We start from the raw sequence: 13,943 nt of genomic DNA on the forward strand, positions 1-13,943 counted from the left end.
CAGAATGCAGAAGACCCAAGGGAAAAACAGGGAAGGAACCAAGGAAATCTTCAGATTCACATGTAACCAAAATTCAGGAGTATAAATGAAAACCATGATTGTTATGTGATAGAATCCTCCCTTTATCTCCTTTTTAAATACTTCTTTTCCTTGAAACTATGTGAAAGGGGTGATTTTCACTCCACGTTTATTTGAGAAAAGCTTCTAAAGACATGTGAGCAGAAGGTGAGTTCCAATGCAGGGGAGGCTGTAAGGGCTGTATTCACAGGGGGCCGAGAGAGAATGAAGATAAGGAACTGCAGTCAGTACTGGGGCTTCCAGGTCAAGGACGGGGTGGAGGAAGCCATCAGGAAGCATGGGTTCTGCGGGGTCACTGAAGCCAGGGCAAACCAGATCCTGAGAAAGCACCGTGTTTGTGGAAGAAATATGGGCCCTTTCCTGGTTAAAGAGATGCTTTCTACAGGGCCACTGATTTACAGAGAACTAACTTTTAAAGCAGTAAGATTTCTTCCCCTAGCCAAGCTGGGAACCTTTTCACTCTGCAAAGAAGCTTGAAAAGAAGGTTCTTCCTGGAGTGTCAGCATCTCCACTTCAGCTCAGGAGTCCTGCAGAAGACAGAGCAGAGTGTTGTTCCCAGACCCACCTCCACAAGCAGCTTCCTCTCCCCTCTCTCAGGGCCTCGTGTCAAAGCACCACAGTAAGAAGAACATATTCTTAAGTATCCTTGAACCAAAGCTACTTTCGAGTGCAAACCATTTATTAACAGGTGAAAAGAAGCTTTACTGCAAACTGTCTGATCACATTTCAGTCTTCCTATGATTTCTGTCTCCTGGCTTGTTGTCTCTACATCAGTTCTAAGAGGCCAAGTCTATCTCTACAAGAGGATTAAAGGCATTACCTGTTGGTGGAAGTCCAGAGTGTCCTGCAAGAGAGGGGGAACATATATACTTAAAAGTATGGTGGCAAGTCTGTCCCCAGATACAATGTCCCCAGCCCCAGAGACCACTCCTTAGACTTCTCTAACACCACCAGCCACATCACATGATGGCAGGGCTGAGAGGAGAGCAGAAAGTGAGAGGGGTGACCCATGAAATTTCTGTCATACAAATCCACTGTGATTTCATTAGTGGTTCCTTCTGCATTTGCCCCTGGGATTCTACCCAAGATCTCCATGCGCTTCCAGGAAATGTCTGGATTTCCAGGAAATTTCCAGGTTAAAGAGATGTTTTATAAAGAGCCACTGATACACAGAGAAATAACTTTAAAAAAGCCATATTTCTTCCCCTAAAAATTCTACGGGGAGTCTCAATTACCAACAGGTGCCTTACCTTTCTGATTCCTGAAGTAGATGAACAGACCCAACGCAAGGAAGAGCAGACCCAGAACAAAGCCCCCGATTCCACTCAGCATCTTGCTCTGTGCAGAGTCAGACTGTACCCCTGAGAGAAGAAGCTAGTTGTAGTGATGTTTATCCCTAGTCCTCCTTCTCCAACTGAAACTCAGATTCAGAGCGTTGAGAATGGGGGAAGAAGTCTGCCTGAAGGTACTAGAATAATTGGACGTTACCATAAAAGAGATTTAAAAATCACACTGAATATATAATAGACTCAGGCAATGAAGTCGTTTTAAATATCACAGCTCTGTTAAATCCACTACTTCAACATTTGATGGAGGAGGAGCGTGGGACTCCATGAGGTTTAAGTAGCTTGTCCAGGGGAACAGAGCTAATAGAAACCTGAGGTGAGATTGGACTCTCCTCATGTCAGGAAGGTCCCTACATTGTAGATGACGTACCTCTTTTTAGGTCACAATGGGTAACTCAGAGCAACAGTGCCAAAAGCACAAGTCCAACCCGAGGTGGGGGGCTGGTGCCCAGGGTCAAGGGGGAGCCATGAACTGTGATATCACAGGGAGGCTCAAAACAGGCATGACCTCTTTCTGCCTGCCAGGCATAACTGTCTCCCAAGAAGTAAGGTCTTTGTGGAAACAATCACTTGGCTACCCCCAGGGACCTGTGGTGAGGAGAACATGGAGCAAATGACAGTATGATGTGGGGAGAGGAGAGACCTAACACTCAGGGAAAGCAAAGTCCCCTCCCTGCTGGGTGAGGAACTTATGAGATCAGAAAGCTACTCACTCCATTCCACGGTGATAGGGCTCGTGCGACTTGGATGCTCCACGTTGCAGGTATAGACCTCTCCACTCTGAGGAACTGTTTCCAGCATCACCAGGGTCTGGAAGGTCCAGTCTCCATTACGGATCAGGCCTGTGGACACGACCCCAGTCTCCTCCTCCTGGCCATTCCGGAACCACTTGACCTCAATGTGGCCTGGATAGAAACCATTCACGGAGCAGACCAGGAGGTTGTGGTGCTGCAGGGGCTGTGTCTTCGAGGGAAACACGGTCACTGTCGGCTCAACTAGAAGACAAGTGGTAGCGGGACTAAGTGAGGACAACAGAGTGAGTCTCCCTGGCTGGCTGCCCTCCTGCCTCCGGTCTCTGGTCCCAGGCTGCATCTCGTGCAGGCCTCCCTCAAAGCTGGCTACGTGACCCAGTACCAGCCAGTATCATGAGTCTTGAATTCAATCCTGACAGCACAGGCCCATTAGAATCGAGACGTGTTATGGAAATTTATGTGTTTTTTTTCCATAGTGTGAAACAGTTATTCATTGTTGAAGTGTTTACAAATCTTTGCCTGACATAAGATATATTAATTGAAGGTATCACATCTGGAGCTAAGCTGCCTGGGCTTAAATCCAAGCTCTGACTCTTACTAGTTGAACCTGGGAGAATTTTTAAATTCTTCTGTGCCTTAGTTGAGTCTCACCTACAAAGGGGAAAATATATTAACTTACCTCTTAGGCTTTTATGAGGATCGATGGATCTAAAATATGTAAAACAGTGGCTGGAACTCAGCTTTCATAATATGCTAGCTATTTATTGTTTTTGTTTACTTTGAGAGAAAATATGATTCAAAGCATTGTGAATAAATTGGGGAACAGCAGTTGTCTAGATGGGGATAAAAGGTAGGAAATCCAGGGAATGTTACCTCAGTGCACTCACACCTTAGAAAATGACAGAAATGGTTCCACCCTGGGAGGCAGGAACACACAGAGATGGTTTTATGTATCTCTGAGTTGAGTCTCAAGAAAAGCATGATCCTGAAGAAGAGCGAAAGAAGGAAGGAAAGTCATTCATTCAAAAGTTCTTATCTTTACACTCAGGTGATCCATCTCTATCCTTGGCAACAACAACGACGACAACAACAACAAAAAGCCACATTTATTGGAATTGTTATTTTATAATTATCTCTTTTTCTCAACTGATATTTGAAGCCAGGGCAGCGTCTGGGATTCGTTAGTTTTGTGTTTACCATTTGAGACCATCTTTGACACTATCAGGCCCTCAATACAATTGTTTTAAAAGAAATGGAAAACTTGGTGGACAACATTTATATAATACCACAAAGTAGTAGGTTTCAGATTGGTGGTGAATCATTGGCAACAATTTTACAGTACATTTCAGTAAGTAAAAATGTGTAAATTCTTAACCTGGAAAATAAAAAACAGAATGAGATATATACCCGAAAATGGTGAAAATGCTGAATCAAATAGCAGCTAAGTGTCAATCTTACTACATAGGGAACCCACAAAATTACTGAAAAAAACTGGGATCTCAGAATAGGATAATAGAAAATACTTAGGTCAGTAATTATAATTTGCATATAAATATGTGAAAAAAGTAGAAGCTTAGAAAACAAAATAGAGAAATTTCCAACTTAGTGTCAATATTGAAAGAACCTAACAAAGGGGATTGTGAAGTAAATTGCTGTAACTATACAAATAGTATTAGCTACTTAAATATGATTGACATTATAAAAAGAGATACATCAGTATGTTAATGATAAGAATCAAAATTATAATTCGAAAGGTAGTTTTACAATCATTTCAACTATGTGTAAACATATTCTCTAAGAAAAGAAAAAAGTCCCAGGAAATTTACCGAACAGAAGCCTTAGAGAGAGTAGAGGTGCCTCAAAGTTTCCCAGCCCTCAACAATTAGTCTGATATTTTTTTTTTCTCAGTGAAATGCTTATGTACACAGAGGAACACTTATTTTAGGGTTTTCAGAATTAAAAAAAATTTTTTTTAATGTTTATTTATTTCGAGAAAGAGAGAGTGACAGAGCATGAGCAGGAGAGGGGCAGACAGAGAGGGAGACAGAATCCAAAGCTGGGTCCAGGCTCTGAGCTGTCAATACAGAGCCTGACTTGGGGCTCAGACTCACTGAGAGATCATGACCTGAACCAAAGTTGGATGCTTAACTGATTGAGCCACCCAGGTGCCCCTATCTCAGAATTTTCAGAATTAAGAAAGGCATGTGCTAAAACAGAAAAATCCTACAAGAGAACAGGCAGTAATTTCTCAGAGACTGGCTATAGTAACATTTTTCTAGATATGGCTCCCAAGGCAAAGGAAACAAAAGGAAAATAAACTATTGGGACTACATCCAAATAACCTTTTGTACAATGAAGGAAATCATCAACAAGACAAAAAGGCAACCTACTGAATGAAAGAAGATATTTGAAAATTATATATACTCTAAGGGGTTAATATCCAGAATATAGAAAGAACTTATAAACTCAATACACACATACATACACACACACACACACACACACACACACACACACACACCTGATTGAATGCCTGGCTGGCTCAGTAGGTAGGGCATGCAACTCTTGATCTTGGGATTGTGAGTTTGAGCCTCATGATGGGTATAGAGATTACTCAAGAATAAACAATCTTAAAAAACTTAAAATCTTAAAAAAATCTGATTAAAAAATGGGCAGACATTTCCCAAGGAACACATACAGATGGCTAACAGACACATGAAAAGATGCTCAACATCACCAATCATCAAGGAAATGCAAATCAAAACCACAATGAAATATTACATTATACCATTCAGAATGGCTAAAATACAAAAGGTCAGAAGTTACAAGTGTGGTCAAGGATTTGGAGAAAAAGGAACCCCCTATACACTGTTTATGGGAATGCAAATTGGTGCAGCCACTGTAGAACAGAGTATGGAGCATCCTCAAAAAAAAAATTAGAAATACCATATGATCTAATAATTTCACTCCTAGGTATCTATCTGATGAAAATAAAAACACTAATTCAAAAAGATATATACACTCCTATGTTTATTGCAACATTATTTACAATAGCCAAGATATGGAAACAACCTAAGTGTCCATCAATAGAAGAATGGATAAGGAGGATGTGGTACATATATACAATGGAGTATTACACAGCCATAAAAAAAATGGGATTCTTGCCATTTGGATAACATGGGGGGATCTAGAGGGTATTATGCTAAGTGAACTAAGTCAGACTCATAAAGACAAATACTGTATGATTTCACTCATGAGGAATCTAAAAAATACATGTGAATAAACAAACAAAAAGCAGAATCACGCCTAGAAATACAGAGAACAAACTGATGGTTGCCAAATGGAAAGGAGGTGGGCAATGGACAAAATGTGTGAAGGGGAGTGGGAGATTCAGGCTTCCAGTTATGAGATGAGTAAACCATGGGAATAGGAGGCACGACACAAAGACTATAGTCAATGACACTGTAATAGTCACAAATGGTGACAGATGGTACATTTGTGCTGGGCACTGATTAGTGTATAACTTGTCAAAGGTGTTATGTTGTACACCTGAAACTAATGAAACATTGTATGTCAACAACACTGAATGAAAAAAAAATTAAAAAAAAAAAAGAAAGAAAGAAGGGCACACACATGTCAGAAACAGAGTGTGACTGGCCTCACATTCTCCCCACTCTTTTCTATCCTCATCTGCCTTCTGGTAAACGTTCGCCCCCAACTGGAGACACTGTCCTCTGCCTTCTCCATGTCTCCAATGACCTGCCCCAGTCAGTCCACCACCTCCAGCCCCTGTACTGTCTAACCTCTGCCTCAGAGGCCACCAAGGATGCCTGACACCCCCCTCTGCTCCCTCTCCCCACACACCCTCCCTCCCTGCCCCCACATCTAGGCCCACAGCCCCCCTCACATCCATTCTCTGTCCCTCTCACATCACAGGGCACCCCTCCCACACTGTCCCCACAGTCACACACGGACACACCACACTGTCCACATGGTCACAACCACATGGTCCCCAGAGTCACACACGGACACATCCACGCCCTCCTCACAGTCACACACGGACACACCACACTGTCTCCACAGTCACACAAGGACACAACCACGCTGTCCCCACAGTAATAAAGGCACACCACCACACTCCCTGACGTCGCACTCTCGCAGGGATCCCCGTAACGTGCACTTGCTCAACACCCTGTAGGCTCACTGGGACCCAGTCTCTGTCTCACAGTCGCACACGCGCAGCCCCGGCCGCCCCAGCCCCCCTGCCCCGCTCACCTCGCCGCTGCACCGTGAAGCTCTCAACAACACCGTAGTTGTGTCTGCAGAACCAGTCCACCGCTGTCCGCGTCTGCTCCATGAAGTCCTTCTGCCCATTCCAGTGCTTGGCGTCAGGCCGCCCCAGCTCCGTCACTGCCCGGAACTCCCCCACTTCGCTGTCGAAGCGAGCTAACTCCTCCCGGTTATAGAAATATCTGGCCAGGAATCGCACCCGCTCTGTCCCGTTGGTGAAATGGCACTCGGCCTTCCCCATGATTAAGAAATGTGCTGTGGGGACAGGGCGACGCGGTCACACACGGGCTCCCGGAAGACACTGATGCCGCCACCCCTCGGAGCTCCACCCACACCCCCAAACCACCAGCACCCAAGGCTCTTCTCTCCTCTAGCGGCGGGGGTTGGGGGGGGTGGGAGGCGGGGGAGGTGACCCCTCTCCTGGGAGCCTCTCAGGGTCACTGGTTTCCGGTTCAGAGGCGGACCTCCCAGCCTGAGGATTTGCCCCTCACTGCCTCCTCCTGGAGGCCTCCTCTGGACAGACACCCACCTCCCTCCTCGCCTCCCACAGCCCTTTCCTGGCCTCACACAGGTCCCACCTGCGTCCCCCTCCCCCACCCCCACCCAACACTTGGTCTGGGCTGAGTGACTCAGGCGCCTGTCACCCCGGCGAACCCAGAGAAGGGAAACACCCCCACATCCCCTCCACTCTCGGGTGCAAATTTATGGAAAGTAATGGACAAAACCCAGCGAGGCAGGACTTTATTTACCTGGGGGGAGAAATGTCACAAGACAAGCCTGCAGTTCTAGAGCAGAGGATAACTGGGTGATCTGAGTTTCCTTAGGGTGCCAGACAGGTGGTCTCAAGGGGGATGTTTAGGATGTGACAGGAAAGAGTAACTAGATGTGAACTAGAGGGTGTGTGTGTGTGTGTGTGTGTGTTTGGGAGAAAGGAAGACACATTTCAGGTAAGGGTAATACAATGTGCAAAAGCCTGAAAGAGCTGTTGGTGAATTTGCTTGGGAAACCAGAAGAAAAGAGTTCACTGAAGCACAGACAGTGAGAGGAGGAAAGGGAAACGATTAGGAAAGGAGAGTAGGAAAGGAGAAATCACATGGGGCTGGGCACTTAAAGCCTGAGGGTGATATTAGGATTTTGACTTTATATTACATATAATGGGAAACTATGAAGAGTTTTAAGGAGAGTAAAACTGTGATCCTAGTACAGGGTCACAATCCCACTTCCGAATTTCTAAATCCAGGAAGCTCAGAAAATCAAGTGTTTTTTTTTTTTTTTTGGTGCCAAAATTCATACGGCAAATATGATCTGATGAATTAAGGAGTCAAATGTGTCTCAGAGCTCTTACTTGTGATTCTGTAGCTTTAATATGTGTAAGCATAGATATATATGATATAAATGTATATAGATTTGGTGTTTTTGTCTGTATGTCATTTAACTGTGAAAATAAAGTTAATTTCTTTATCAGGACCCATAAAATGGAGGCCACCCCAGCATCTCACTCACATCCCAAATCTAAACTTAAGTCATCCTGCACTTACAGGAAACACCTGTCAAACAATCTTAACAGATACCAATCACAATTCTCCAACTCAGGTTTAGCTAGCTTACCTGACTTTGGAAAGTCACACCTGCTCACCTTACAAGGAAATCCCTAACCTTCTAGCCAATCATGCACTGTCTCCATGTTCCCTCTTCTAATGCTCTATAAATGTTCAAATCCCTTGGGGAAAGTGCTCCACGGTTTGTGAGTCACTTTACTCCCCCATCCATGGATTATTTTGCCTTGAATAAAGGATATCACATAGTTTACTAAATTGATTTAGTTTTGTCATTTGACAATGCCAAAAGAGTTAAAGAATAACCCTGTGGTTAAAAGTGAGGGATAGAGGGGTCTGGGTGGCTCAGTCAGTTGTGCCTGACTTCAGCTCAGGTCATGATCTCACTGTTTGTGGGTTTGAGCCCCACATTGGGCTCTGTGCTTACAGCTCAGAGCCAGGAGCCTGTTTCAGGTTCTGTCTCTGTCTCCTCTGCTTGTGCTCTCTCTCTCTCAAGAATAAAATAAACATTAAAACAAAGTAATATGGATAAATGGAAGCTTCTGATATCATCAATGGTCTAGAAAATAGAATTACTGCAGAAATGTGAGGCATTGTACTGGAAAATATTTGTGTCAGTCACCACTATTTAAAACTTAAAAACGCACGCTGTTGAAAGTCGATAAAGATGTAATGAGCAAAAGCTCATGAAATATTGAAAAACTTGGCTTAAAGCAAAAAATAAAAATGAAGAGTTGCACTTGCTTTGAATGAATGGATTCAACACAAAAGGCGGTGAATTTGTGCAACTGTCTAGTAATGAAACAAGCTAAAATTTACCATGGAATACTAAATTGGAGGATGAGTGCGTATATAACGTGTGAGTGTAGAAATGTTAGAAGTAGTACAGTATAAAGCAGTTTTCAGCCTCAGCACTATATAGACATTTTGGGCCACATCATTTTTGTAATTGTGGATTGGGGAGGCCTGTTCTGGACATAGTAGGCTGTTTACCAGCCTCCCTGGCCTCTACCCACTCGTTGTCAGAGGAAAACCCTAGTGTGAGAACCATTATTGGCTCCAGATATTGTCAAATAATCATGGGGTGAAGAAACAGGGAGGAGGGGTGGTGAGCTATCTCTGCATGACAGCCACTAGTGAAAACCATCTGGAAAAAAATGGTGAAAAAGTCACTGTTAATCATGAAGAAGCTGAAAATTACATGGAAAAAAGTTCCAGTATCATACCTCTTTAAAATCTGGGTCCTACATGAAACTTACATTTTCAAAAAATCTAGTTCTAATGGAGAGCTGTTTTTCCAGCAAAATAAATTTGTTCAGGACCAAAGTTTACTGGTTTCTTTGTCTTGGCAATCAGTTGCTGTTATATTATGATTTATAATAAGAAATATATACTTGGTCTTAGTCTGAGTTTCTGGCACAGAACTCCTGAGACTCTAGAAATGTCCTAAGTGATAAGAGCAATAAAGGTGTCTTTTGTTACGTTGATGAGGTGACTTTTGGATACCCCTTTGGGATTGGGGCTTGTTGTCAGGAGAATCAACCAAGTGGGTTGAAACTTTTAGTCCCATCCCCCTGACCTCCAGGGAGGGCGGAAACGCTGAAGCTGGAGTTCGGTCATCATGGTCAAGGATTTAATCAATGATGCTTATGTGATGAGGCCTCCATAAAAGTCCAAAAGTCATGGTTCAGGGAGCTTTTGGGTTAGTGAACAGGTGGAGATTCTGGGAGACTGGCATGCTTGGCGAGGGCCAAAAAGTTCTGTGCCCTTTCCTCACACCTGCCCTGTGCTCTTTTATTCTTATATTTTAGGTCCAGCTGCTTCCCGATCCCAGAGCACAGTCTTTCCCTGAGATCAACTACTCAAGAGTTATCTCTAATCCATCCTCCATTTCTTTAGCTCCCATTCTCTTTTCAAATGCTCCAGTCCAGTTTCTATTTTGGATATTCAACCGAATCTGCAAACATCAAGTCCACCAAACCCAGTTCACTTTGCTGTCACGTTCTCAATTCACCCACTTCTTGGTGGTACTTACCACAACCGGCCATTCCCTCCTCGGTGAAGAAAACTACTTTCCTTGACTTCCATGTGTTGGGTACCTTTTTCAGTCACCTTGGCTAACTCATTGGTTTTTGCCCTCTTCTGTCCCTATGTGACCTCCTCTACTTTCCTGGAATTTAACACAGCACATGTGTCGATGACACCAACATACATACCTCCAGACCTGGCCTCCTCTTGAACTCTCTCTCTGACCAATGAGAGTTCCACATAAATATCAAAAATCATTTCAAACTTGGGGCGCCTGGGTGTCTCAGTCAGCTAAGCGTCCGACTTCAGCTCCGGTCATGATCCCACCATTCGTGGGTTTGAGCCCCACGTCAGACTCTGTGCTGACAACTCAGAGCCCGGAGCCTGCTTTGGATTCTGTGTCTCCCTCTCTCTGCCCCTCCCCTGCTCATGCTTTGTCTCTCTCTCTCTCTCTCTCACTCTCTCTCAAAAATAAACATTAAAAAAATTTAAAGAAGAAGTTAAAAACAATCATTTCAAACTGAAAGAAAGTCTTTATTTCTAACTACCACTTCAAATAATTTCCTCTCTCAGTTTTCCCTATCTCAGTAAACAGCATCAGCATCCACCTACTCAATATTGAAGACAAAATCCTTAGGGATAAGCTTGATTTTCTACCTACCCACCCCACCCGTTTAATTCATTAACATGTCCTACAAATATCTGTCCCATATCTGTTCACTTCGCCTTCACTACTGTCTTCGTCACCCACTACCACACTAAATGAAGCCACAAGTATGTCTTCCCTGGAGAATTATATCATGCTCCCAGATGGTCTCCCTGACTCCATTTGTGGCCTTCTACTTTCCAATCTCCACATGGTGCCTAGAATTATTTTTTAAAATATAAATGGACTCACCTTTATCCCTTATGTAGCCCCACATATCTCTCTAAATAAAAATCAAATTTCTTACCATTGCCATCAGGATCTAAGATGATTTGGCTCCTTTCGTCCTCTCCAACCTTATCTTATGTCACTCTCCAACTTCCTTGCTATGCTTCAGCCACTCTTGCCTTCTTTCTGTCTTCTAAACTCAGCAAACATTTTCCCACACATTGACCTTTCCCCTGTTCCCTCTCCCTGGAACACTTGTCTCTTAGACCCTTCATATGACTGGCTTGTTCTCATCACTCATGTGTCAACTAGTGTCACTTTTCAGGGAGAACTACCTACCCACTGTGCTGAAGTCAGTGAAACCAGTTCTCTCCATTTCACAGTCCTGATATATTTTTTAAAGAGCATTTATAGCTCTCTCTGGAATTTTTTTCTTTTTTGTTAAATATTTATCCTATTATTGTCGTTAGGTAAGTTCCATGACAGTAGGGCCTTTCTTTCTTATCCAAATAGAATTCTCTGATCCTAGAACAGAACCCAGTACATAACAGTTGCTTAAGAATATCTGTGGCCCAAATGAAGAAACCCAGTGTTCTGGGACCTGATCATTGCGAGTATTCTGGAAGTATGAAGGGGCTCAAGCTCCAACATTCTTTTATTCTGATAATACATTAGATCCCATCTGCTTCCTGTGAAAAATTCCAACTTCCTCTTTCTATTCCTACTAGTCAGAAGACACATTCCCAGGTAAGGAAAAGTGGTTTTAAGAAGGAGAACACTTCATTATAATTCATTTCATCCAATGGATCTGTGATAGTGCTGAGGGTCTGGGCAAACAGTGGGGATTTTCAGTAATGGTGATGACATTGCTGAAGAAAGAATAGGGAGGAACTGGAAGTAGAGGAAAAAAACATGGCTAATTAAGGAGAGGGCATGATGAATGACCCTACAAAGACTTCAGGGCTAAGACTCCAGGCTAAGACTAAGACTCCAGGAGGGGCCAGAGAGTTCCCTTGACTTTCAGCCCCAGGAATATAAACAACCTTCACACCAGTGGTACCCTGCTCAGGGTGTCCAGTTTGAACCATATGAAATTGCTGATACTTGACTATTTTTGACATATGCAAATAGAATTTCATATAATTTTTTCTGTATTAGTTGAATACCTTCTTGTGGGCTTAGGCCAGAGAAAGGAGATGTAGGAGAAGCTGATAGTATAGAAAGGCCAAAATAGATTCATAATGAACACTAACCTATGGCAAGGTTTTAGAAGATATTTTAAGTTCTTTAAGGCATCAAAGAACACCCAGGGATGCTCCTTACCTATAGGGTCATTTCAAGTACCAAGGTTCTCTGCTTCAGTTCTAGGCTACTCTCCACAGAAGAAATAGAGGGAAAACAAATCCCAGCATCTGTCAGAGAATCTATAGCACAGGGATACAGGTCTTACAAACCTTAGCATTTGGGGGTAAAGGATAGGAGATAATGCGGGAGACCCTTTAATATATCTTCACATATTAGGGAGAGGCACCATCATCAGAGATCCTGCTGAGGCCATAACACAAAGTCTTCTAAAAGAGATCTTTCTAATTTCTTTGGACTCCCCATAAAATTTTCAGACAAACTTACCCTTTTTCTGGCATAACTCAACATAAAAAAGGGAACAACTGGATGGGAAACCGTTTGGACCCCATTATTTCTAAATCTTCTGAAGAACCGGAAGAAAGGGATGGAAGGCTGGAGAGGTTTTATTAGAAGAGAAGTAAGAAGAAATGGCCTATATATATGGAGGCCCCTTCTGAAGCTCTTGTAGAAAGGGCAAGTGTGCAAGCTCTTTTTTTGGTGGAAAGAATGGAGGATCCATATAAAAAAGATGGGTGGTCACTGAAGAAAATGTCAGAATTTTCTAAGGGACCTGGCCTGGATGTGGTGACAAAGCTAACTCCCTTTCTACCTCTACCCCACAATAGCTTATACATCAAGGTGTGTACTTACGTGCGGTATCCCTGGCCCAAGCCAGGGGAGGGCTCAGCACCATCAGCATTACCAAACCTCTAGGGAGCCACAGACATGCCATGTTGGAGAACAGAGAGGACAGGGTCTGGGGAGCAGGCGAATTTCAGTGAAGACTAGGACCATCCTTCACCCACATCCAAAGTAATACCAACGAAGGAATTCATTTTTGTTTCTGGATTGGGTAATCTCTGTGTTGAAAACCAATCAATCTCAGAGATGAAAAGCATCATCTGTTGCTGGTCAAAGATTCATTATTAAGATCCAATTTTGAAACTTAGAATTTCCTGAGTTAGAAAGATTGGTTTAATTTAGTACTCTTAAGAGTTGATCTAGTTATATGTGAAACATTTTGGACCTCTATGGTGAGCCAATTTTGTGCTTCACACGTTTGAAACTCTAGGAGCATTTATTTCTCTTACTCGAAGACAGAGTTGTTTCAACAAATGTGCGTGTGAGTGTATTTAGGAGCTGAAGGGGTGGTGGGAAGAGAATTGTAAGTCAGAAAGACCTTTAATCTTGTCTTTTTTGCACCATAACATAGTGTTGTAGGTTTGGGGAAATTACTTAACCTCTCAAATTACTTAACCTTGAAATGAAGGCCCTGACGGCATTTTATTTATATAAATCCAGATGGCTGCTGTGTTGTAATTCTAGTTCCTTGAAAAGATTCCCTCATTAGTGTCACTCACTGCTGGACATAACATTTGCATTTACCTTATGTAATGACACCCACAGCTCACGTCAAGTGTCCCTCCTAGTAAAGGTAACAGTGGTCCCCAAATTCCTAAATCCAATTTATTGTTTTCAATCATTACTCCAGAGTTCTCAGCATAATACTGTGCAAGTTTCAGAACAGAAATGGTATCTCACTTACTTTGGAAAAATATATTTCTATTATGTTTAACATTTTGTGGAGAGGTTGGGTAGAAGTCATTATTGTCCCTGGATTTGAGAAGAAGCCATGTTCCTGGACCCCACTGATAATTCAGTACTATTGGAAATC

The 13,943-nt window shown here is 43.0% G+C and overlaps 1 protein-coding gene and 1 long non-coding RNA gene across 2 annotated transcripts in view; one reads left to right on the top strand and one right to left on the bottom strand.

Annotated features, from left to right (window-relative positions):
- LOC128315771 (uncharacterized) overlaps window positions 1-13,943 on the top strand; it is a 77,232-nt gene that overhangs the window by 39,427 nt on the left and 23,862 nt on the right. The gene's annotated exons all lie outside the window — the stretch shown is intronic.
- LOC106976131 (DLA class II histocompatibility antigen, DR-1 beta chain) lies at window positions 171-13,016 on the bottom strand. Its single transcript, XM_015073542.3, has 6 exons — window positions 12,920-13,016; window positions 6,452-6,721; window positions 2,138-2,419; window positions 1,329-1,439; window positions 899-922; window positions 171-605 (listed from the first exon to the last, which is right to left on the bottom strand). Exons 1-6 carry the CDS (start codon window positions 12,999-13,001, stop codon window positions 592-594), a joined length of 783 nt encoding a protein of 260 aa, XP_014929028.3. The 5' UTR covers window positions 13,002-13,016; the 3' UTR covers window positions 171-591.

The sequence above is a fragment of the Acinonyx jubatus genome, chromosome B2 (assembly GCF_027475565.1).
Source record: "Acinonyx jubatus isolate Ajub_Pintada_27869175 chromosome B2, VMU_Ajub_asm_v1.0, whole genome shotgun sequence".
In the NCBI taxonomy this organism is placed as follows: Eukaryota; Metazoa; Chordata; class Mammalia; order Carnivora; family Felidae; genus Acinonyx; species Acinonyx jubatus.